The 23,032-nt window shown below is 41.2% G+C and overlaps 1 protein-coding gene across 3 annotated transcripts in view; it reads left to right on the forward strand.

Annotated features, from left to right (window-relative positions):
• Nucleotides 1-23,032, forward strand: part of PARP9 (poly(ADP-ribose) polymerase family member 9) — a 35,073-nt gene that overhangs the window by 575 nt on the left and 11,466 nt on the right. For 2 of the 3 annotated variants that reach the window (XM_084642737.1, XM_084642736.1), the window contains exons 2-7: nt 7,610-7,649; nt 13,704-14,545; nt 15,288-15,518; nt 15,606-15,824; nt 17,933-18,008; nt 21,524-21,898. In XM_084642737.1, the coding sequence (XP_084498863.1) occupies nt 13,712-14,545; nt 15,288-15,518; nt 15,606-15,824; nt 17,933-18,008; nt 21,524-21,898 (1,735 nt within the window). In that variant the 5' untranslated portion in view covers nt 7,610-7,649; nt 13,704-13,711. Of the gene's footprint in view, nt 1-9; nt 71-7,609; nt 7,650-13,703; nt 14,546-15,287; nt 15,519-15,605; nt 15,825-17,932; nt 18,009-21,523; nt 21,899-23,032 lie in introns of those variants that run through there. The other variant, XM_084642738.1, reaches the window with a different exon arrangement.

Raw genomic sequence — 23,032 nt, forward strand, 5'->3', positions numbered from 1 at the left:
ACCCCGCTGCAGTCCTGACGACAAGGGAGCAAGCAGAGTTTGGCCCCAGGAGCTGAATGGGCACATAGGTGTGGGTTTGTGGTCCCTGATTTTGATCTCGGTAATGCGCCGTGTAAATCAGAGTGACGCCATTAACTGATTGACGTGAGAGAGACTGCTGCCCCGGCTAGGGTTCTTACAGCCAGTGGGTGGTGGTCGCTTGCGGCATCAACAGTGAGCATTGTCTTCCTGTCGTCTGGCTTCGTTGTTATCTGCTTGCACTGAGGCTGAGTTATGGTTGACCTGGGAACCATCTGACACTTTTCTGAGTTGTATATATTTAAATTCTCACCCATAACATTGCATTCAAGTATTATTTTGCATTGAAATGTTTTACTATTTTAAGATAAATTAATATATCACCCATGCATCTGAGATTTTAAAGTGTGGCGTTCCCGATATTTTCGTGTTGGTATATTTTACATGTTTGGGCTAGGGTTGCCAATTTTGGTTGGATGTATTCCTGGACGTCTCATCACATGACATAATCTTTAATTAAAGATTAATCTTTTAGTCTTGGAGACTCCAAGCCAATCCTGGAAGATGGGCAACACTAGTTTTGGGCCCAAATCCTGCAGTGAGCTTTGTGGGGGAATACTTTTGCATCTGTGTGGATCCCCAGTGAAGTCAGTTGTGCAGAGTTCTGCTCATGAAGAACTCCTTGTGGGATCAGGGCCTTGAATGTGTGTAGATGCATTTACTGAAATGGTCGCAGATGCATTTTTCTGAACATCCTTGAAATCATTTGGGTAAATATGACCGCATGTATCTCACTGTGCAGATGCGCCTATGCTACTGTGTGCAGTTGCATAACTGCTCCTGGTGTGCTAGCACATCAGCAACACTGCCTGTATTTAATATCCCCTCAAGGGCTTCTATGAACCTGGCCCTGAGGTATTCCTTGATGGCCTCCATGATCTGATGACCTGATTCTCTTCTTACACCTGTGAAAATCAAGAGTCACTCCACTGATACACAACTGATTTAAGTGAGAGGAGATTTGATATTGTGCCTTACTTACATCGGTGATGGTAGCTGATTGTGCTTTTGTTGTTAATGAGCTACACAGCATTTGTGTTTCGCTTTTAGAAACAAAGTTTTCCAAGATTTAGAAGCATTTGGACCTGGGGTTTTGATTTTGTCTAGTACTGAAATTAGGGTCCGGAGAAGACCAGCAGGGGGACAGAATAACATAGCCTTAATGCAGTTTTAGAGACCAAATTGCAGAAGTTTCCATTTAGCAGAAGTTTGACTCTACACCTCACCCCCCTGCATGCTTTGCATTTCCAAAAGGGCAAAGATGGGTTGCAGAAATTAAAGAGGACATTGTTCAACATTTCCAATTAAATGATATGGGCTCCTGGAGGCAGTTAAAGCAGTATTTAGGGGTTGGTTGATTAGCAGTTTCTCAACTAAAGAATGAAAGAGCTCAAGAAAAAACAGAATCAGAACAGAAGCTAAAAAGGTTACAAGATAGTCATAAAAATACAGGCTCAGAAGAAAAAAAATTAACTAATATTAGCAGGAAATTGAATATGATGATGACAAATCCCATTGAAAAAGCCTTTAGGTATGCAAAGCAGATGTTTTATGAAAAATGAAATAAAAATGATAGGCTATTAGCATGAAAGCTTAGAGGAATTCAAGAGCAACATATTATTCCATCAATTAAGAAAAATCAGCAAAAGCTAGTTACACACCTGAATGAAATATGTGCTGTTTTTGCTGCTTATTATAAAAATCTCTAAACTTGAGATACTCCAAGCTTTGAAGTTATTCAAAAATATCTGGAAGTAGCAGGTTTACCAAAGATGAGAAAAATCCATTTAAGAAATAACAGAAGAAGACATCCTAGAGGCAGTAGCAAGTATGAAAAGTGGTAAAACTCCAGGACCTGATGGCTTTTTAGCTGAATTTTACAAGGTATTTAAGGAGTTATTAGTGGGTCCTTTGAGAGAGGAATTCCACGACTTGTTGTTAGGGGAGGAACTTCTACAACTTATGAAAGAAGCTACTGTGAAAGTTTTCCCCTAAAGAAGGAAAAGACCTTACCTTGTGCAGTTCCTTTAGGCCCTCTGCTGTATTGTGAAATTAAGATTTTAGCAAAAATACTAACTAGCTGATTGCAGTTTATGCTCTTAGCTTATATAAATCCAGATCAAACTGGATTAATTAAGGATAGACAAATGTCAGACAATTTTCAGAGAGTACTTGGAATCATTCATAATGCCAGATCAAAAAAATCAATTTCTCTTGTTATCACTAGGTGCCTTTGGCAGAATAGAGAGGAACTTCCTATTTCAAGTCCTGTCACATGTGGACTTTGGCCACCAGTTCCTTAAATGCATAACTGCTCTTTACATCAGCCCAAAAGCAGTGGTGCGGATTAATGGGATTAAATCTCCCCTTTTTGAATTAAGCTAAGGGATTAGGCAGTGATGTCCATTGTCTCCTTTACTTTTTGCACCTGCTATGGAGCCTTTTGCACAGAGGACAAGGAATAACTATTCAGTAAAGAAACTTTTCTGTTTTAGAGATCAAAACTCATTTTTATTGGTCCACTCTTCCCTGGTACCAGTACTTTCAAGTCAGGCACTATGTTTCTTATCTTTCTAGAAAATGTGTTTTAAACAGAAAGCTAACCTTAATAAAGTGGTCAATTAGGAAACAAAAAAATAACTAATTTATATCAACCTGTGCAGACAGCTTTCCTAATAGAAAGTTGTCCATATGAGGCCCTCTGGGAAAAGGCACTGGATAGACAAGTTACCCCAGAGAAATCGGGTTTGATCTGGAAAAGAGGACTAGCATCCTCAGTGTTCCAGTGGTACCTCACACCAGTCAGGTTAAAAATAAACATATAGACTGAATAGGGATAAATGTTGGAGAAATTGTGGTGAAAGAGGAGATTTTTTGCCTATATGGTGGAAATGTCTAGTCATTAGGGAGTATTGGGCTGCAGTTCATAATCAAATATCACAAATTATTGGATACTTATTACCAAATGATCCTTTGGTAATCCTCCTGGGGCTTCGCAGTGGAAATGGTCACACAAAAGTAAATGAAGAATTAATCTCTCACCTGCTAGTAGCTGCTTGGCTATTAGCAGCCTCTCATTGGAAAAAAATAAAATAGCCCAACCATTGAGGAAAGGTTCAAAAATATGGGAAACTGTGTTGATGGAAAAATTAACACACCAATTCTGTACCCAACAAAATACACAGAGGATAGATAGATAGATACTTACATATTTAGTCACCTTTTATTCAGTACTCGGACAAAATACATTCACTTGCAAAAAGCTCAACCCACCTGTCCATTTTTTTTTTAACATTAGCATTTGATAGACATACCTGGTCTGTTAAATATGTGCAGATAGAGATTTTACTCAATTTAATAAAATCATTAGAAATGACATAAGTACAGCAGTGATGCTCACTGTGTAATATGGTAGCACCCTGTGAAATAGAAAGATATGATGTTTATATATTACTGTATATCTCTTTAAACAAAAGCAAACTGTTGTAATGATTGTTTTATTGCTGATGTTTACATGGCAAGAATTTGTAAACTTGTTAAAACTTATTAAATAAATAGTGGGGGGTTTTCTAAAGAAAGAAATTAGGGCCTAGAGTAACATCTGGATTTGGATCAGAACCCCATCAAATTGTGGCTCATCTAGATGAAGACATTTGGTCTTCAGAAAATGAACAGTTGGCATAAGTTATTGATATTGCTAAAGCTAGACTTCAGCTCCAAAAACAGAACGCTCTAGCACTTGAGTTCAATGAGAACTTGTGAAACTGCTGGTAGCAGCAGGAGAGTGAGTTTGTGTGTGTATGGGGGTGGGGGGGATGTGAGAAAACCTGGATTTGTGCTGGAAATGGCCCACCTTAATTATGCACATTGTAGGGAGAATGGTCACTTTGGATGAGCTATTACCAGCAGGATAGTGAGTTTGTGTGTGTGGTTTTTGGGAGGGGGGTGAAGGGGTGAGAGAACCTGGATTTGTGCAGGAAATGGCCCAACTTTATTATCATGCACATTGTGTAAAGAGTTGTCACTTTGGATGGGCTATCACCAGCAGGAGAGTGAATTTGTGTGGGGGGGTGGAGGGTGAGAAAACCTGGATTTGTGCTGGAAATGGCCCACCTGATGATCACTTTAGATAAGCTATTACCAGCTGGACAGTGGGGTGGGAGGAGGTATTTTTTCATATTCTCTGTGTGTATATATAAAGTCTGCTGCAGTTTCCACGGCATGCATCCGATGAAGTGAGCTGTAGCTCACGAAAGCTCATGCTCAAATAAATTGGTTAGTCTCTAAGGTGCCACAAGTACTCCTTTTCTTTTTGCTGGTAGCTGCTTACACATCCTAGCTAGTACAGGGCACCATATCACTTGTCCTTCCTCCTCCCCTACTGTCTCACTCACTGCATTACAATAGGCAGCAGCTGAGTCCTATGACTCCAAATGGGCAATGTTTTAGTTTTAATCTACCTCAGTCATTGTAATGATAGCAGGTGGTTAAACCCAGATTTATGTTACTATATAAATTGTCAGGAGAAACAAGGACATGATAAGGATCAAGCCTCAGACTTTTAACTAGCACAGACATTCGTAATGGGTGTGCTAATTTAACACTTTACTGTCCTGTGATGCTGATTCCCTGCTCAATATACTTTGTAGGATAAGGAGTTCTGAAACCTGCACATGATGGCCTTTGACTTGCTAAACTCTTCATGTAGCAGAAGTATAAAAATCTCACCTGGGCATGAATGCGAAGAGTTCTATAGCAGTTATCTCAGTCGGTTCCTTGATTGCTTACAGGTTTCAGAGTAGCAGCCGTGTTAGTCTGTATCCGCAAAAAGAAAAGGAGTACTTGTGGCACCTTAGAGACTAACACATTTATTTGAGCATAAGCTTTCATGAGCTACAGCTCACTTCATCGGATGCATGCAGTGGAAAATACAGTGGGGAGATTTATATACACAGAGAACATGAAACAGTGGGTGTTACCATACACACTGTAATGAGAGCGATCAGGTAAGGTGAGCTATTACCAGCAGGAGAGCGGGGGAGAAAAAACCTTTTGTAGTGATAATCAAGGTGGGCCATTTCCAGCAGTTGACAAGAACGTGTGAGGAACAGTAGAGGGGAAAATAAACATGGGGAAATAGTTTTACTTTGTGTAATGACCTGTCCACTCCCAGTCTTTATTCAAGCCTAAAGTAATGGTGTCCAGTTTGCAAATTAATTCCAATTCAGCAGTCTCTTGTTGGAGTCTGTTTTTGCAGTTTTTTTGTTGAAGAATTGCAACTTTTAGGTTTGTAATCGAGTGACCAGAGAGATTGAAGTGTTCTCTGACTGGTTTTTGAATGTTATAATTCCTGACATCTGATTTGTGTCCATTTATCCTTTTACATAGAGACTGTCTGGTTTGGCCAATGTACATGGCAGAGGGGCATTGCTGGCACATGATGGCATATATCACATTGGTAGATATGCAGGTGAATGAGCCTCTGATAGTATGGCTGATGTGATTAGGCCCCGTGATGGTGTCCCCTGAATAGATATGTGGACACAGTTGGCAACGGGCTTTGTTGCAAGGATAGGTTCCTGGGTTAGTTGTTTTGTTGTCGGAAAACACTTCAGTCTCTTTGGTCACTCGATTACAGACCTAAAAGTGGCAATTCTTCAACAAAAAAACTTCAAATCCAGACTCCAGCAAGAAACTGTTGAATTGGAATTCATTTGCAAACTGGATACAATTAACTTAGGCTTGAATAGAGACTGGGAGTGGATATGTCATTACACAAAGTAAAACGATTTCCCCTTGTTTATTCCACCCCCCCTCCCCCCCACTGTTCCTCAGACGCTCTTGTCAACTGCTGGAAATGGCCCACCTTGATTATCACTACAAAAGGTTTTTTTTCTCTCCTGCTGGTAATAGCTCACCTTACCTGATCACTTTCGTTACAGTGTGTATTGTGCATATAAAATCTCCCCACTGTATTTTCCACTGAATGCATCCGATGAAGTGAGCTGTAGCTCACGAAAACTTATGATCAAATAAATGTGTTAGTCTCTAAGGTGCCACAAGGACTCCACAAGTCCTCCTTGTCTTTTTGCGGATACAGACTAATATGGCCGCTACTCTGAAACCTGTCAAAATAAGATGCTGAGCCTGCAGGCTGAGACTCCTGTTGACAGTCATCTGGGGGCACCATGGCAACCTGCCTGGAGGGTTCCAGGGGAGTTAGGAAAAGTCTGTTGGGAAAGGCAGTTAGACCGTGGGTGCTGGAGCTGGAGGGGAGGAGAGGGCTCAGTGGGGTTGGGGAGGAGAAGGGGCTTGAAGATGGGGAACATGATGAAGATGCTGGTAAGTGACCAGGAAGAAAGGAGAGTCAAAGAAATATTGGGGGGCAAGGGTGCCAGAGTCAGGGTATTTAAGGGAGTAAGGATATTGGAGGGATTACTCCTGAGGAGGGACAAGGAGAAAACATAAACAAATGATCAGAACATCAAATTAACTTCTCTTGGTTATGTTATCCACTTCAGGAAGCTACCTACCCCAAACTGAAACATGCTCCATGTGGGAAAAATAACCAACATGGCCAGGGAATGTGCTGGGATGAATCTTGCAGGGCCAGATTCACCCCAGAGGAATCGTATTGACCTCAGTGGAGTTGTAGCAGGGATTATTTTGTCCCCTCAGTATTTCCCTGGTGATGTGTAGGAAGTCAATAAAATTGCACTGGGTGGTTTGGCCTTGCAAGATTCAACCCAGCTAATGTGAAGGGGGCAGAGTCTTTCAGTATTGTGTTAAATTAAATGTGTAAGTAGTGTAGTATAAATATATATTGAAGTTTTTATTTCTCCTTTCCCCAAAATAAATGCTCCATGATTTTTAATGAAACATTTGTGTGTGTGTGCACATCAGTTTGATCATAGGTTGAATAACAGGAATCGGTTCACATAAACGTTTTTGAACAGTGGTTTGTAGAAGTTCCACTGTATATCAGCGTTATTAATTATTTAGGAATGTGTTTATATTATAGGCGGAGCTGGTAGCACAGCTTATTATTAAATTTGTTTGACATTTCCCATTATAAGACTGTGGTTTCATTTGCTTGTAACTTTGCCAATCTTTAACCATTCAGGCAGAAATTTTCCATGATGGATGTCTGTCACAGGCTGATTTTTGTTTTTTGTTTGGAAAATTTCAGCCAAAATGTTGAGCCATTTCCAAGAACAAGGCTAGGGAAAAATACATTGCCTTTTAATGTATTGAATGTTAAGAAGATTATTGTTGTAATGTTAAGAAAATTTAGGTGACCTTTTCTTTGAAAAGCTGTAGCTCTCCTAGGGCTTGGAACAAGGACTTGAAATTTGGCAGGAAAGTGGCCTTCTGTCCTTTTGCCATCCTTGTGAAAATCTGTCCACATTTGGCTAAATTATAAACCTTTGAAAAATCTTAGTTTGCACACGCTCACTAGAGTGTATATTTATATGTATCTGTAATATAATATGTTTAATTTTTTCCCCTTACTTTTTGTATTATTTCACAGACGTCCAATCCAGTGACCTGTGAGGAAGATTACGATTCAGGTAGGCTTCTTTCTTTTCATGTTACAGAGCAGACTTGAATTTATACCCTTCTTTTTTGAACTGAAATTTCACTTCAGCCAGGGTGGATTTGATTTAAATCATGATTTAAAATTTGTTAAAATTGTTTTTAACTAAAATAGTTAAATGAAATATTAAAAAAAAATTAAATAGACTATGTCAGCCAGGTCAACATGAGAAACTTAAAATATTGGCTTCTGCAGCTAACTCAGTCGTCTTCACCTTCATTTTCCTGTTTGTTCATAATCTGGAAAAGGAAAAACAAGTTTTCCTGCTTTTTCAGGTCCCAAACAATTTCTCAATTTGGAATGAATTAGTCCAAAGTAAGAAAATATTCTTTCTACACCAGCAGAAGAAGCTACTGCTGATAAAAGTGAGATTATCACTTCAACAGTCTCTGAATCCAAGTTCACTGGTGTGACTTTCTTTAAAACATCATCAGCAAACATATATTTCTTGAATGGTTCACCCTTAGTTCTGAAGTTTATTATAGTTGGCATTATGGAGGGATGATTGCTGGATGTCCATGTCATCGCCAACTCCTCTTCTTCAGCAGTTAAGGTTTGACCCTGATACCGAGTATCGAGAATATTTGCAAGAAAATGAGCTGGAGATAGTGCTTGTCCCATTCGATTCTGTAATGCTTGTAATTTAACTCTGTCATTGCATATTTCTCTTTTTAAGATCTCGCTCAGTTCCTTCCAAGTTTCAACAGCGTCTGCAATAAAACAGCTAGTTCCCTGCATTTTGTTCAAGGCTACAGAAATGGGCTTCAGGGTACTCAGCATGTGTTCAACTTTTCTCTTAATCCTAATGTTGGGAACTTTGGCTGTGACAGTGCCATCTGTTTTTTCACAATTTTGTTCACAAACTGTCATCAGATTAAGCCAGTTCTTGATATAGTGCTGAAAACAGTCCACTACTGAGTTCCATCGCACGTCTTGTGGGAGAGTTAGCTTGGTTCCTCCCACTTTTTTCAGAGCAGCTGCTGAAAAGTGGTTGTTTTGCAATTTCAACATTAGCCTTTATTTCTGGACCACTGAAGTCTTTGGCTAGGAGGTGCATCAAATGAGCACTGCAACCGTATGTTATTAGTTTGGGACTCTCTTGTAAATAATTTCTTCTCACCTTGGATACGTTTTCAGCATTGTCTGTGACCAAGCTTTGTACTAGACATTTGCATTTTTTTTCATAGTTTGTTATAGCTTTTACTGCTACTTCTTGTAAGCATTCTGCTGTGAGTGCATTTCCTGATGTATCAGTTCCCTTCTTCTGTTGGCACACAAGCACATACAACAGGATTTTGCTCCACCCATCAAGACTCAGGTTAACAATTTTAACCCTCTAGACCTTTTGCACACTGCTCAATTTCTCTTTCACACACTTTATCCAGCAGTTTGCCTGCGACATCTGCTCTGTTGGGTGGACTTTGTCCTAGTCTTAATGGCTGAACCATGTTAATGAAGTGTGGGTTCTCAGTCATATGGAAAGGAGAGTTTGTTGCATAAACAAACCAGGCAATTTTTTTCATCAATTATCTCGTTTTGTAATCTGGTTCTTATCACAAATTTATCTATGGTTGTTTCTGGTTGATGGAGATTTATTTTTCTTTTTGCTACAGGTGATATACTGTGGCTATGTGACATACATGATGTAACGATGCTGGTTCTGGTGGGACCCAACTGAGAGTGCCAATTCAGGACAAATTGCTTAAAGCAGGGCAGTTACAGCCCAAGGCTTGGGTTTCTGTGCATACCAAGGCAAACCAAACCAGCCAAACAGAGAAGACTTTGGTTTTACCCCACTGGCTAACCATAAGTCACACAAGGAATTCCCTTAGACACTCCAGTTTCCCAGTATCACCACCAGTGCCACTCGTTATGGGGAAAAAGGTTATGAAAACCAATACCCCAGTAAAAGAAAAGAGGTTCTCCTGATCCCAAAGGACTAAGCCCCAGACCCAGGTCAAGATACAAGTTAGATCTTACCCACAAATCACGCTGTTGCCAATTCTTTAGAATCTAAAATCTAAAGGTTTATTCATAAAACGAAAAAGATATAGATGAGAGCTAGAATTGATTAAATGGAATCAATTACATACAGTAATGGCAAAATTCTTGGTTCAGGCTTGTAGCAGTGATAGAATAAACTGCAGGTTCAAATCAAGTCTCTGGAGTACATCTACAGCTGGGATTGGTCATTCAGTCCTTTGTTTAGAGCTTCCATTTGCAGCAAAGTCCCTCCAGAGGCAAGAAGCAGGATTGAAGACAAGATGGAGGAGCTGCAGCAGCCTTTTATAGTCTCTTGTCATGTGGCTTCTCTTTCTTTGTTCCAAAGACAAGCATTCGGGCATATGGCAAGATAAAACCTTAGAGTTCTGTCCATAGGCATGTCCCTGCAAACCTTGCTGAGTGACAAGGTGTATCTGCCTTCTTTCAGTGGGTCAGTTGTATAGCTGATGGTCCTTAATGGGCCATCAAGCGGGCTAGGCAGAGCTGACACCAACTTGTCTGGGGTGTCACCCAGAAGCATAGCACAGAGCTTCTCAAAGCTGGTCCGCCACTTGTTCAGGGAAAGCCCCTGGCGGGCTGGGTCGGTTTGTTTACCTGCCGCGTCCGCAGGTTTGCCCGATCGTGGCTCCCACTGGCTGCGGTTCAGCGCTCCAGGCCAATGGGGGCTGTGGGAAGGGCAGCCAGCTCAGCCCGTGCTGCTTCCCGCAGCCCCCATTGGCCTGGAGCCGCGAACCATGGCCAGTGGGAGCCGCGATCAGCTGAACCTGCAGACGTGGCAGGTAAACAAACCGGCCCGGCCCGCCAGGGACTTTCCCTGAGCAAGCGGTGGACTGGCTTTGAGAACCACTGGCATAGCATATGTTTGAAATACAGACAGTATAGAGCCAAAATTCCTAACTTCAACTACAAAAATGATACACACAAACAGATAGCATAATTATAACCAGCAAACCATAACCTTGTCTTAGACACCTTATTTGACCCCCTTTATACAAGATTTGGTGCCTCTACAGGACCTTGGTTGCAACAATGATTTATATGGTCCCAGTTTGTGAATAACATCACACATGATGTGAGTGAAACACTATCATTGTCAGATAACTCTGAAATTATAGAAAATTATAGTGATCTTGAAGGTGGATAGTCTTCAGAATCCTGTATGTTGAGGATGGATTCTCCTAAACAAAATAAGTCAATGCAGTTATTTAATTATTATTACCAAATTGCTCATTTAGTATTACTCATTGCATTCACTGACACTCAGTACTACTTTAAAGGTGAAATTGTAAAGGGAAGATCTGCCTGTTTCAGCTATTTATTTTTTGTATCACAACTGCATCTAAAATGATAGTACCATAGAGTAACAACTATATTTTTTGCTCAAACATGAGAATTCAAGAATAGTCCAGAAGGAAGACAGGCAGTCCTTAAGAAAGAAGTATGAAATAAAAAAGTTTACCAACCTGAAGATCCTGCATGTTCAGACATGTTCCTTTCATCATCTTCAATGCAGCTTTCCTCCTGAGAAGGAACACTTCTCATGATGTTGTTTCATTTGGGCAACCAGGCCCTGCATTTCTTTGTTGCACTGTTTGCATTTTGCACGCATGCCTGTCTTACCCACAGGTAGAGGAACTTCATTAAAATATTTCCAAACTGGGTCTCTTTTACGGCCTGCTGCCATTATAGGTTTCCCCTTTTAGTGAGAGAATGGTATGGTAGATCTCAACTCAATGAAGGCTACACTCAGAAAGACCTCAAGACTTCTGGAATATGCTGCTCAAACAGTTTCACTTTTGTTTCTACTGCTTGTCCCTCCCTTCTCACATTTATCTCCAGACTTCTTCTTCTTGTCCAGATCTATTCTGCCCCCAACAATCTTCTATTCATTGAATTTTTTGAAACTTTGCACTTTTAGAGAGAGGTAAGGGATCGACTCTGTGTACACAAATTTGCAGAGGGACAGTAGGGTTGAAATCTGTTATATCTCACCTCTCTCTATTATTTATTTATTTTAAAACATTTTTGCTGTTAACAAGCATGTTATCTCTGGAGACACAAATCCACAGTTTGAGAACTGAAAAACTAAGCATCTCTGATCGTATCTTCTAGACTGAGCACTGAGTCCCATTGGGTAGATAGAAAGATTACCTAAATAATCTATACAGAACCCCTGGAACCCCATAAGATTGCATCTTTACTCCGTGAACTATTGGAACTCATTTACAAAACTTTTCTTAAACTTTACATGAATATATTGTCTCATACTATAGAATTAGAGTTTATAATCCCTATTCCATGATGAGATACCTTTGAGTTATAATGTATCCGATTTAAAAATTTTTTTTTTAAATCATTGATTTTTACCCACCCTGACTGCAGCTAAAACAAGTAAAGTTGAAAGCATGCAAATGGTTTAGTTGAAAGCAAACCAAAATATATGACTTGGATAAGGATGTCAATTTTATGTTTCGTTAGTTTTATGTGGTTTCTTCACACCTTTAAAAGTAGTGTGCTAAAGAAAAGATGTTTTGATGGAAAGCCATTTAAATTCAGTGCACCTTACTAACAATGATAGGCAGAACAGTCTATTTTTAGACTACAACTGTGCAGAGAAATAGGTACTGTAGCTCAGCTGAAAAGTGTGGTAAACTCATGCAAATTGTAAGGATTTACACAAAAAAGTTAACAAGATACCTACTGTATATAGGCGCCGACTTCTACTGATGCCAGTGGGTGCTCGCCACTCCTCTACCCCTGTCCTGACTCCACCCCTGCCCCGCCCCCTCCTGCTCCCATTCCAACCTCTTACCCAAAGTGCCTGCCCCAACTCCGCCCCATTCTGACTCTTTCCCCAATTCCATGCCTCTTCCCCACCTTCTCCCCTGAGCGTGCCATTTTCCCATTCCTCCCTGCTCCCTCCTAGAGCTTGCTACAGCTGTTTGGCAGCGGCAAGTGCTGGGAAGTAGGCGGAGGAACGGGGACGCAGCGTGCTCAGGGGAAGAGGTAGAGACGAGGCAGAGCGGAGGTGAGGGGGGCAGGCAGGGTGGGGAACTTGGCTGCCGGTGGGTGCAGAGCACCCACTCATTTTCCCCTGTGAGTGCTCCGGCATCTATGCTACTGTGTGTAGTTCTATAGAAATCTACCAACACAGAAGAATATATATCTCTGGGGATTAGTAATGGTATAAAGACCTTTGCAGCTCTTCATTGCTAGTTCTATCCAGCATAGGCGCCAACTTCTCCTGGCGCCAGTGGGTGCTTGACCCCCGGCCCCGCCTGGACTCCGCCCCTGCCCCGCCCCCATTCCAACCCTTTCCCCAAAGTCCCTGCCTCAACTCAGCCCCCTCCCTGCCCCTATTGGACTCCTTCTCCAAATCCCTGTCCCGGCCCCGCCTTTTTCCCGCCTCCTCCCCTGAGTGCGCCACGTTCCCGCTCCTCCCCCTCCCTCCCACAGCTTGTTACGTCGCAAAACAGCTGTTTTGCAGCGGCAAGCGCTGGGAGGAGAATTGGGGATGCAGCACGCTCAGGGAAGGAGGCGGACCGGAGGTGGAGGTGAGCTGGGGTAGGGGGCAGGTGGGGAGCTTGGTTGCCAGTGAGTGCAGAGCACCCACCAATTTTTCTCAGTGTGGTCATGCGCAGTGCTGGGAGAGAGCTCTCCCAGTGCTCCTGGTAATCCATCTCCACGAGGGGATTAGTTCCGAGTGCTGGGAGCATGGCTCCCAGCGCTCAGAACCTGTCTACACTAGCGCTTTAATGTGCTCAGTCTTGCTGCTCTCAGGGGGGTGATTTTTCCCACCCCTGAGCAAGCAAGTTAGAGCACTATAAAATGTAAGTGTAGACATACCCTAAGGTAGAGTGGGAGAAGAGAAGACTATGACAAGGGAAAATTACTTACTGATCATTCCTTTTATCATTGCAAGTCAGTTTAAAAAATAATGATTGAAAGCTTTAAAATATGCTGTGCTTTAAAAATGTGTTTGACATTAGATCACTGCATTTCTCTTAATTGTTTTATTATCTAGTATCCAGCATGGAAACTGAGGAGGAAAGCTTAACAATTCCCATCAGTAAAGATGTTTATGAAATCCTTACAAAACGAGAGAGCTGTCTACGTGACCTCATTGAGAAGAAGTTTGGTTGTATATCTCTTCTTAAGAGTATAAGATGTCCTCTTGAAGTATACAGGAAAAGCCTGAAGGAAGGAATTGAGATATCTGTTTGGATGGATGATCTGACAAGACATAACGCTGATGCTTTGGTCAATGCAGCCAATGAACATCTGCAGCATATTGGAGGCCTTGCTCTTGCCCTGGTGAAAGCTGGTGGGCCAGAAATTAAACAAGAGAGTAAACGTTATATTGAGCGCCATGGAACACTCACTACTGGTCAAATAGCGGTAACAGGTGGAGGCAGGCTTTCTTGTAAGAAAATTATCCACACAGTAGGTCCAAGATGGTCTGTATATCAAAGTCAGAGATGTTGTCAAATACTTGAAGCAGCTATTATAAATGTTCTGCATTATGTTAATGCTCCAGAGAATAATATAAAGTCTGTGGCTATCCCTGCAGTGAGCTCAGGAATTTTTGGCTTCCCACTAGATTTATGTGCTCACGTGATTGTAAAGACTATAAAGAATTTTGTGGAGCTAGCTCCATTATTTGGCTGGGTCAAAGAAATCCACTTGGTGAACCTTGCTGAGCCCACAGTTGCAGCAATGAAAATGGCCTGTGAAAAGCTGCTGGGCAGGAGTGACATCAACGCACTTCAGGAGACTCCACCAGCTTCAGCAAACCAGCTTCCAGATTCGATCACAATCAATGGTCTCCACCTACATATCATAAGAGGACAAATTGAAGATCAGAAAGTAAGTCATCACAGTGGACCCTGAGGACCCTGATCTTGTAAAGTGCTGAGTGTGGAGTTGCATCCCAGCACCTTGCAGGATTGGATCCTAAGAGATTAGAGGGCATGTTGTATTGATCCAGTATATATGCATCTTGCCCTCTTGTCTTTAGTCACCCAACGTTAGAATCGGTGGACCAATACAATATATACCCAGGTGTCTTCTTATAATATGTCTTTTGAGTTTGAAAAGTTTTCTTTCTGAGTGAGCCCTGCTAGGACAGGATAGAAGACAGCAACAGATAGAATAAAGTTATTGACTGTCCTGACTCTGTTAACATTTACTTTTTTTATGTAATATTTTAATAGTTAACATTTTTTCATGTATCCCCAAGAAGTTTACTCTCCTAGTTCCTATCATGACCTGTTTTTTTTTTTTTCCCCTGGAATGGGACAAATGCTCCTCTGAAGACGTCTATACTACTGGCTAAATTGGCACTGCTGCGATTGATGCAGCAATGTTGATTTGGCTGGTCTGGTGAAGACCTGCTAAGTTGATTGGAGAGCATTCTACAAAACATCGAAAGAAGCATGTAGTGTAGACGTCCCTTAAAAGGTGAAGTTTCTGGGTGGATGGAGTTTTTATAAGAAAAATTCCACCAGCTGCACAGGTACATTTGAAGTGGGGATCTGACTGCAGTGCAGGTAGAATATCCCTTCACCTGAAGTGAAATATACTGAAAGCTTGTGTTGTTTTCTTCCAGACTGCAATTATTGTTAATTCTGTGGTCATAAATGATGATCTGTCAAGAGGAAACATTTCAAGAGCAATTCTGCAAAAAGCAGGCTCATCTCTTCAGCAAGAATTTCTGTTTGAGTTACAAAAACTTCCTCCATCTTGTGAGAAATTCATATTGACAAAAGGATACAATCTGGCCTGCAAGTCTGTGCTCCACGTAGTATGGTCATCACAAAACAGCAGTGATTCACGCAAGGTGATGTTCTGTTAGAGAAGATTTTCACTCCTCTTCTTAATGTCAAAAAGTAAAATAAGGTGTAAAACTCTCCTTTTTTTTCTGCAGGTACTAAAAACTGCAATGTCAAGATGTTTGCTTAAGATTCAGGAGTATCCATTTCCTTCAGTTTCCTTCCCAGTAATTGGATCTGGAGTATTACATTTGCCAAAGGATGAAGTGGCAAATATTATGATTGACGAAGTTTTAAGCTTTGCAAAGGAACATCCTGGAAGGAAGTTAGATGTGTATTTTGTGATCCATCCAAATAACAGTTTTGTCTACAAGGTAAGGTATTTAGTGTTAACTATAAGTAGAAGAACTCACAATAATCATGAAGAAAGTTTCCTTGAATTTCTACAAGCTAAAGTACTTTACATACCAAACTATATGTAACATTTGTAACAATAGATAGCAAGCCTCTGGTGTGTCTTGTGAAGAAACCCAGAGGAAGATCAAACCTGGTGAGGTTGGACTGGGAATTTGATTGACATCCTTCCCTGAAAGAGACAATAAATGGCGTCCTGGCAGGGGATAGGAATCAGCCTATGTAAGAAACAGATCCCCCCGGAATATGAATTCTAGTCTAGCGTGGCAGGGTGCTATCCCCTCTTTTGCCCAGTTGCCAGCTTGCTTCCTGCTGCATGGCTCCGCGGAAGGGAAAATGTGCAGATGGTGTGTCTCTGCTGGTTCAATTGGCAGGAACTCCAGATAAACTCTGACTGAAATCCACCAGTCCCCTGGGGAACTTACTTAGTTGTCTTCCTATCCATAGCCCCAACAGCATGGCTGTCACGTAGGCCTCCTGCAGTTCTTGGGGCTGGCAGGGAGTATACAGTGAAGGTGTTGCTTCCCACTTACCGGGGACTTTCTAAAGTACTTCTGCTGAAGTTATGCCATGGAAAATGCATTTAGCAAATTCTGTCTAATCATCTCCTGTAGCAATGTAGTGTTACAAAGGACTTTGCCTTCTATGGTGGACCAGGCTGTAGGCACATGAGGCCAAATTGTCTGCTGATGATTTCAGTGGAACTGTCCCAGTTTATGTCAGCAGAGAATTTGGCCCAGGTGATTTATACATGGCTGTTTTAGGTATCCATATATTATAAAAATATAATTATAAATTGATGCTGTTCTTGTTGAACCCAAACCTCCGACTGACCTCAGTAGGTGAGGAGTGAGCCTGTATACTGTAGCAAAAGTAATATTCGGCACAATAGAGTGTGGGCTGGCAAAAAGGTTACATTATGCTCTTGCTTCTGCTCTGAAAGGCTATCGTGGAAAATTGAATCATACTCAGGACCAAATTCAGATGTGAAGTGTAATGTATCAGTAACTGGGTGTAAGGGAGTCTGAACATAATTTACATGCTGAAGATCTGGAAAAAGGGGTAGCCACTCCTACCCTCTTGGTCCTTCCTGTTAGTTGCTTTTCCTGATACATCATCTCTTCCATGCCATTGATGTGTAGGTTACATCAATTTTGACTCCTAGAGTCAAATAAATGGACTTATACCAACTCATTGACATGTAACTTACACTACCTTGCGTGTAAACTCTGATATTGCCCCTCAGTTTTAGAAATATTTACAATAAGAATTTCCAAGTTTAATTACAGTGACTTTTACTCCTCTATGCTTTAGATCTATAGTGCAGTTGCTTCATTTTTTTGTCAGTATAATTCAGTGTAAAATCTTATTTTCTAATGTAGTATTAATTTGCAATGTACTTTTCATGGCATTTGAAGATGATTTTTATCATTTTTTCTGTGTGTCAGAACACTGACAAATTACACTTGGTTATCATTTATCTCCGTGTTTTCTTGGACCACATGCTCACACTGCCAGTTGTTTCACTAATATGCCAAAAGCTGTCCTCTTCTCGCCACAGGCCTTGAAGGCTAAAAACCAACATGAGTAGTGTATTTTCACTGCTCAGGGAGGTCAGTCTGCAGGAAGCCCAAACCCACTGCACAGAACAGTGCTCCTCAATGGTTTTCCACATGAGACTATGGAGAGGAGCTTTGTGAGTTAGCTAAGGGGATAGTCAGTGCCTCAATGCGCAGCATGGATCCATCAGCATAAAACCGTAAGTAGAAGAAATTGCTTCTGCTCTGGCCCATAAGCTATAATAGTAGCCACAGCCTGGCCACGTGGGTTCCCCACATATTATCTCCACATGGAACTGGAGAGAGTGCCACCCATGCATGCCGTCCATGTCCCTGTACAAAGCCCTGGAACCAGGTTTGGCACAGGAGACCAGCATCAGGCCCTGTGTTTAAGGAGACTGACTAAAACTGCTTTCCCAACAGAAATCTGGAGAGACAGACTCTGTTCATTTGTGAGTGGTTTAACACATAGCTGGTTGTAAACGGATTCTAAATCTTTCTTTGTCAAGGCTTTCCAAACCAAGTTTGATTCAGCTAAAAGCAAACTGGGAGAAGATGTGAAATGCAACAAAAGTGACGATTTGGGTAAGTAAGGAGCGCAAAGGGTGAGTAAAGTTCTGAAAATTATACTCTCATAATAAATATCTGGTGTCTGGGGGTGAAATCATCACAAAGGAGCTCTGTGTTTAGTTTTTGACTTGTTTCATTGTTTGTCAGACTGGGTGATAAGAGGTGAAGAAGACAAGACTGGTTTTGATATAATGGGGAAAATGTGTTACCTCTTCTAAAATTGTGTTTTGGAAAACTTGTTTTAGTATTACTATATTTAGACTCCTTTTTACTTACCGGATTCTCATTCATGTAAACAAAAATGTAACTGTTGATCTAACTATTCAGCTCTTCAGACGCTTTGCAGTCTTTTGCCCCTTGAAGAACCCATGTCATTGACATTGATGTTATCAAGAGTTAGGGCTGAATACTGATCTTTGGGTTTGCTAGTTCAAAAGCAGGATTTCTTAAATGTGAATACAAACTGGAGGACAGCTGAGCTTTGACAGTTATCAATTATTCTCTCTAATCAATCATCTTCATCCCAGTTCCTTCCATTTCAGGAGCCAATGGGTATGGTAAATTGTTGACACAGAAAGTTCTAACTACTCTGCTTTGGCACCTTCATTCCAGCTCTTGCAAACAGATATAGAACATGATCAGCACCATCCTTCTGTAGAACATAGGTTTTGTTGTATCAGACTCAGATCCTTGCTGCCTCCAGCAGTGTTTGGGTAGCTGATACTTCAGAGGAAGGCGACCCTTCTGGCCTCCAATAACTCACCTAGCCATTTGTGCCATGCCTTTTCTGGGGCAAGAGGAGTTCCTTTCTGATCCTGACGCACAAGTTTTAATCAGCTTATGCATTCTGGCTTGAATGGCTACAAGTCTAGTTAGTGACCATGAAATTATCTAGCCAGTCCTTTCCTCAGCCTAGTTAATTGTCACTGATCCAGTGAACAAAAATAAACTTTGACTAGTTCAAATCAAGAGAGAGACCAACAGAACCCTTTAAGTTAGGTATGGTGGGGCTTGATTCAGCCCTTGCGATACCCCAACTCTGAGGGAGGGAGGGTGCCCCCTGAATGTATCTTTGGGATATGCTATTAGAAACAGATATAATCTAGGCCTGAATTGTGCCCTGTGCTTTGGTTTCTAATGAATCTGAAAGGGCTCCATGTGAAAATCATCATCACTGGTTGATCCGAGAGAAAGCTCTACCAGAGGTCCCCTGCTGAGAGGACATGAACACAACTGTCCCTATTCAGCATGGTGGTGATCAAAGTTGTTTCCTTATTTTTTTCTCAGTTTTCCTTGAACCATGCCCAGAAGTTTGTACATCTGACTTTAACTTTAAAATGATAATTAAGCTTTGGGGGACGTTGGCTGAGTGCATTTTAGCTACTATAAAGTTCCAGAGCTTATTCTATATGTTTAATTAACAGTAAAACCTGCACTGGCAATAGGCAGTGCCCTGTCTTTAGTTAACACTTCGGAGTTTCCAGTACAGTTTTGTTCAACTTTTCGCCTTGTCCTGTGAGATGCTGAACACCGTCAGTACCAACTGCAATCAGTGGGAGTTGATGGCACAAAGTACTTCATGTGATTGGGCCCTGGTGCCAAAGGGTAAAATTTTAGTTCAAGAGATGAGGATGGCATCATGGGTTAGCATTCCTTCCCTCCTTGTAGGCAGGCGAGTTGTATTTGTTTTGTGCCTCCTACGTTCAAATGATTGCTGGCAGCACTCCAGCCCATTGCCATTTATTTCTATCAATAGACTCTTTATTACAAGCTGTCAAGGTTCCTCCCCCACTCTGAACTCTAGGGTACAGATGTGGGGACCTGCATGAAAAAACCTCCTAAGCTTATCTTTACCAGCTCAGGTCAAAACTTCCCCAAGGTACAAAATATTCCCCCCCTTGTCCTTGGACTGGCCGCTACCACCACCAAACTAATACTGGTTACTGGGGAAGAGCTGTTTGGACGCGTCCTTCCCCCCAAAATACTTCCCAAAACCTTGCACCCCACTTCCTGGACAAGGTTTGGTAAAAAGCCTCACCAATTTGCCTAGGTGACTACAGACCCAGACCCTTGGATCTTAAGAACAATGAACAATCCTCCCAACACTTGCACCCCCCCTTTCCTGGGAAATGTTGGATAAAAAGCCTCACCAATTTGCATAGGTGACCACAGACCCAAACCCTTGGATCTGAGAACAATGAAAAAGCATTCAGTGTTTTACAAGAAGACTTTTAATAAAAAATAGAAGTAAATAGAAATAAAGAAATCCCCCCTGTAAAATCAGGATGGTAGATATCTTACAGGGTAATTAGATTCAAAAACATAGAGAACCCCTCTAGGCAAAACCTTAAGTTACAAAAAAGACACACAGACAGGGACAGTCATTCTATTCAGCACAGTTCTTTTCTCAGCCATTTAAAGACATCATAATCTAACACGTACCTAGCTAGATTACTTACTAAAAGTTCTAAGACTCCATTCCTGTTCTGTCCCTGGCCAGAGCAGCATACAGACAGACACAGACCCTTTGTTTCTCTCCCTCCTCCCAGCTTTTGAAAATATCTTGTCTCCTCATTGGTCATTTTGGTCAGGTGCCAGCGAGGTTTCCTTTAGCTTCTTAACCCTTTACAGGTGAGAGGAGCTTTCCCCTGGCCAGGAGGGATTTCAAAGGGGTTTACCCTTCCCTTTATATTTATGACACAAGCTGAGAATGTTGTCATTTGAAACATATTCTAGCTAGCTAATGCAAAGTGAGTGTGAATGAAACATATTGATTTTAGCAGTGATTTACATTGTATTTAAAAAAAAAAATCCAGGGAGTACACAGATGTAGTTAAAATGCAAAAAGTACTTCATTTATCCAGAGCCAAACACCAGAAGGGATTTAAAAGGGCTCCTTTGTGAGTAGGACAGTGTCCTCTCCTTCACTTCCCTGTAGAACTACAGTGTATTCTCTTAACACACAAACAGTCCTAACTAGAGACTTAAAAGCAAGATTTATGGTTTCAGTCTGTGTAAATATTTAATTTCATCATCTCCAGTGTCTCCTGAAATAGCAGCTTCTGTTTAAACCACACATTAGAGGAATGTGGAAAAACATGAAAATTAAGAACAAGTTTCTAAATGGCTCACAGAAGAGGAACTACCATTTAATTTGACTTCAAAATGTAAAGATATTATACACGTGGGATGAAACTGTATTTATTAATTATTACTAAGGCCAAATCCTGGTCCCACATAAATCAATGAGAGATTTGCCATTGACTTTAATAGGAGTGGAATTAGGCCCTTAAATGGAGATTTTCAAAGGCAGAATTGAAAGTTAATGGGAGTTACATGCCCAACTGCCATTTATATCTTTAAAAATCTACCCCTTAGTGTCTATTGTCATATCCCCATTCTGAATGTACCATAAGGGCAGTAAGGTTTCCTTGTGCTGCAAAATCTCAGGCTGCATATAGAAACTTGTGACAGTACTTGTGAACTTTTCAGTCTACTAGTTGTACTTATATAATCAGTATTTCTTTCAGGGTCACACTCTGACAGACAAACGGAGACAGAGAATAAAAAAACTGGACCGGCCATTGAACTTATTGGAAACCGCTGTGAAGCACTGGAAGCAGCAAAAATATGGATCAAAAACATAATGCAAGTCCAGGAAAGTCACCTTATCGTTATAGAAAACAATCACATTTTTAACCTTAGCAAAAAAGATCATGCAGAACTGTCTCGTCTGCAGCGTTTCGGTGTATCCATATCGGAAGAAGTGGTTGGTGGAAAGGCAAGATTAGAGATTCAAGGTCCTCCTGGTGCTGTAATTGATGCGGTGTTCATGATTGAAAATTTACTGTGTGATGTGCAAGAGAATAATAGAGCCAAACAAGAGGAACTGCTGCTGTCAGAGGGTCAGTGTGGTTAAGTGAATAAAAACAAATATGAAGCGGAGAATATGTATGTGGCTTACCAATATTTAGATGAGCTTGTATTTCAGTTTGTATGTATGATGAATATACAGTAGGGTCTGATTAGTCTGTGTGCTTAGATACTATGGTAATAGGCACTGTGCAAAGCCTTGAAAGACCACGTGTTAGTTTGTTGACTTCAGTTGATTCACTGGGCAAGGTTCCAGTGGGTTGCAGTTTATTTCACTGGGCTAGTCATGCTATTTGAGGCGGACGTGACTGTGCTGCCAATCCTCACTCTGGGAGTTCCGCTAGGAAAGGCAGCCTAACGGCCCAGCCATCTGAGGCTCCCTGGGAGATGTGTTGATTCAGTGCATACCCTTGCTGAACTGGTCCTGCATACTTTGTAGGTTGCTTGCTGCCACTCCCCTCCTGCCAGCACACCTAGTGCTATCAGCGTCCCACAGATAGTTGTTCTGGTCGGAGTGAATCAGACCCTTTGACTTCAATATAGAAATTACTGAAGTCAATTAATTTATTTCAGTGGAGTTACAATAAGAATGAATTTGAAACCTGTACCAAATACTGCCTCAAAGGGCAACTTCCTGTCTTTGAAATATCCCCTTTTTCCAGGTCAGTTTTATTTGGCCTGTAGTTAAAAGCCTATTAGGCAACCATTTTTCCTGGTCATTTTGATGGTCATTTAAGATGGGTTCCGTTGTATAAAAGATAGATACACAAATGCAGAGCTATATAATGGAGATGATACATCCTGTGTCTCTTCTGTTTCTGACTTTTCGTTGGTTCCTTTAGTAGAACTTGATTTAACAGGCATAATATATTCAGCAAATTTAAATGTAAGCTGTAACGTCCTTAGCAAAGTTGAATCACTTAAAGAATTTCTAGATCTGGACAGATAGTTATTTTATTTAAATGTACAAGAGTGTAAAAAGGTGCTGTAGTGTCCATATCCAAAGTTCATTGAACTCAGTAGAAGCTTTTTCACTGACTTCAGTGAGCTCTGGATCAAGCTCCAAGTGTCCTTGATGTTTTTTAAAACAGAAATCTTAAAATTAAAACTAATTTAGCAGTAAACTCATGACTTACTGGCAATAACCAGTTGACCCTTATAGCACA

The sequence above is a fragment of the Lepidochelys olivacea genome (assembly GCF_965140295.1).
Source record: "Lepidochelys olivacea isolate rLepOli2 genome assembly, chromosome: 11".
NCBI classification, from domain to species: domain Eukaryota; kingdom Metazoa; phylum Chordata; order Testudines; family Cheloniidae; genus Lepidochelys; species Lepidochelys olivacea.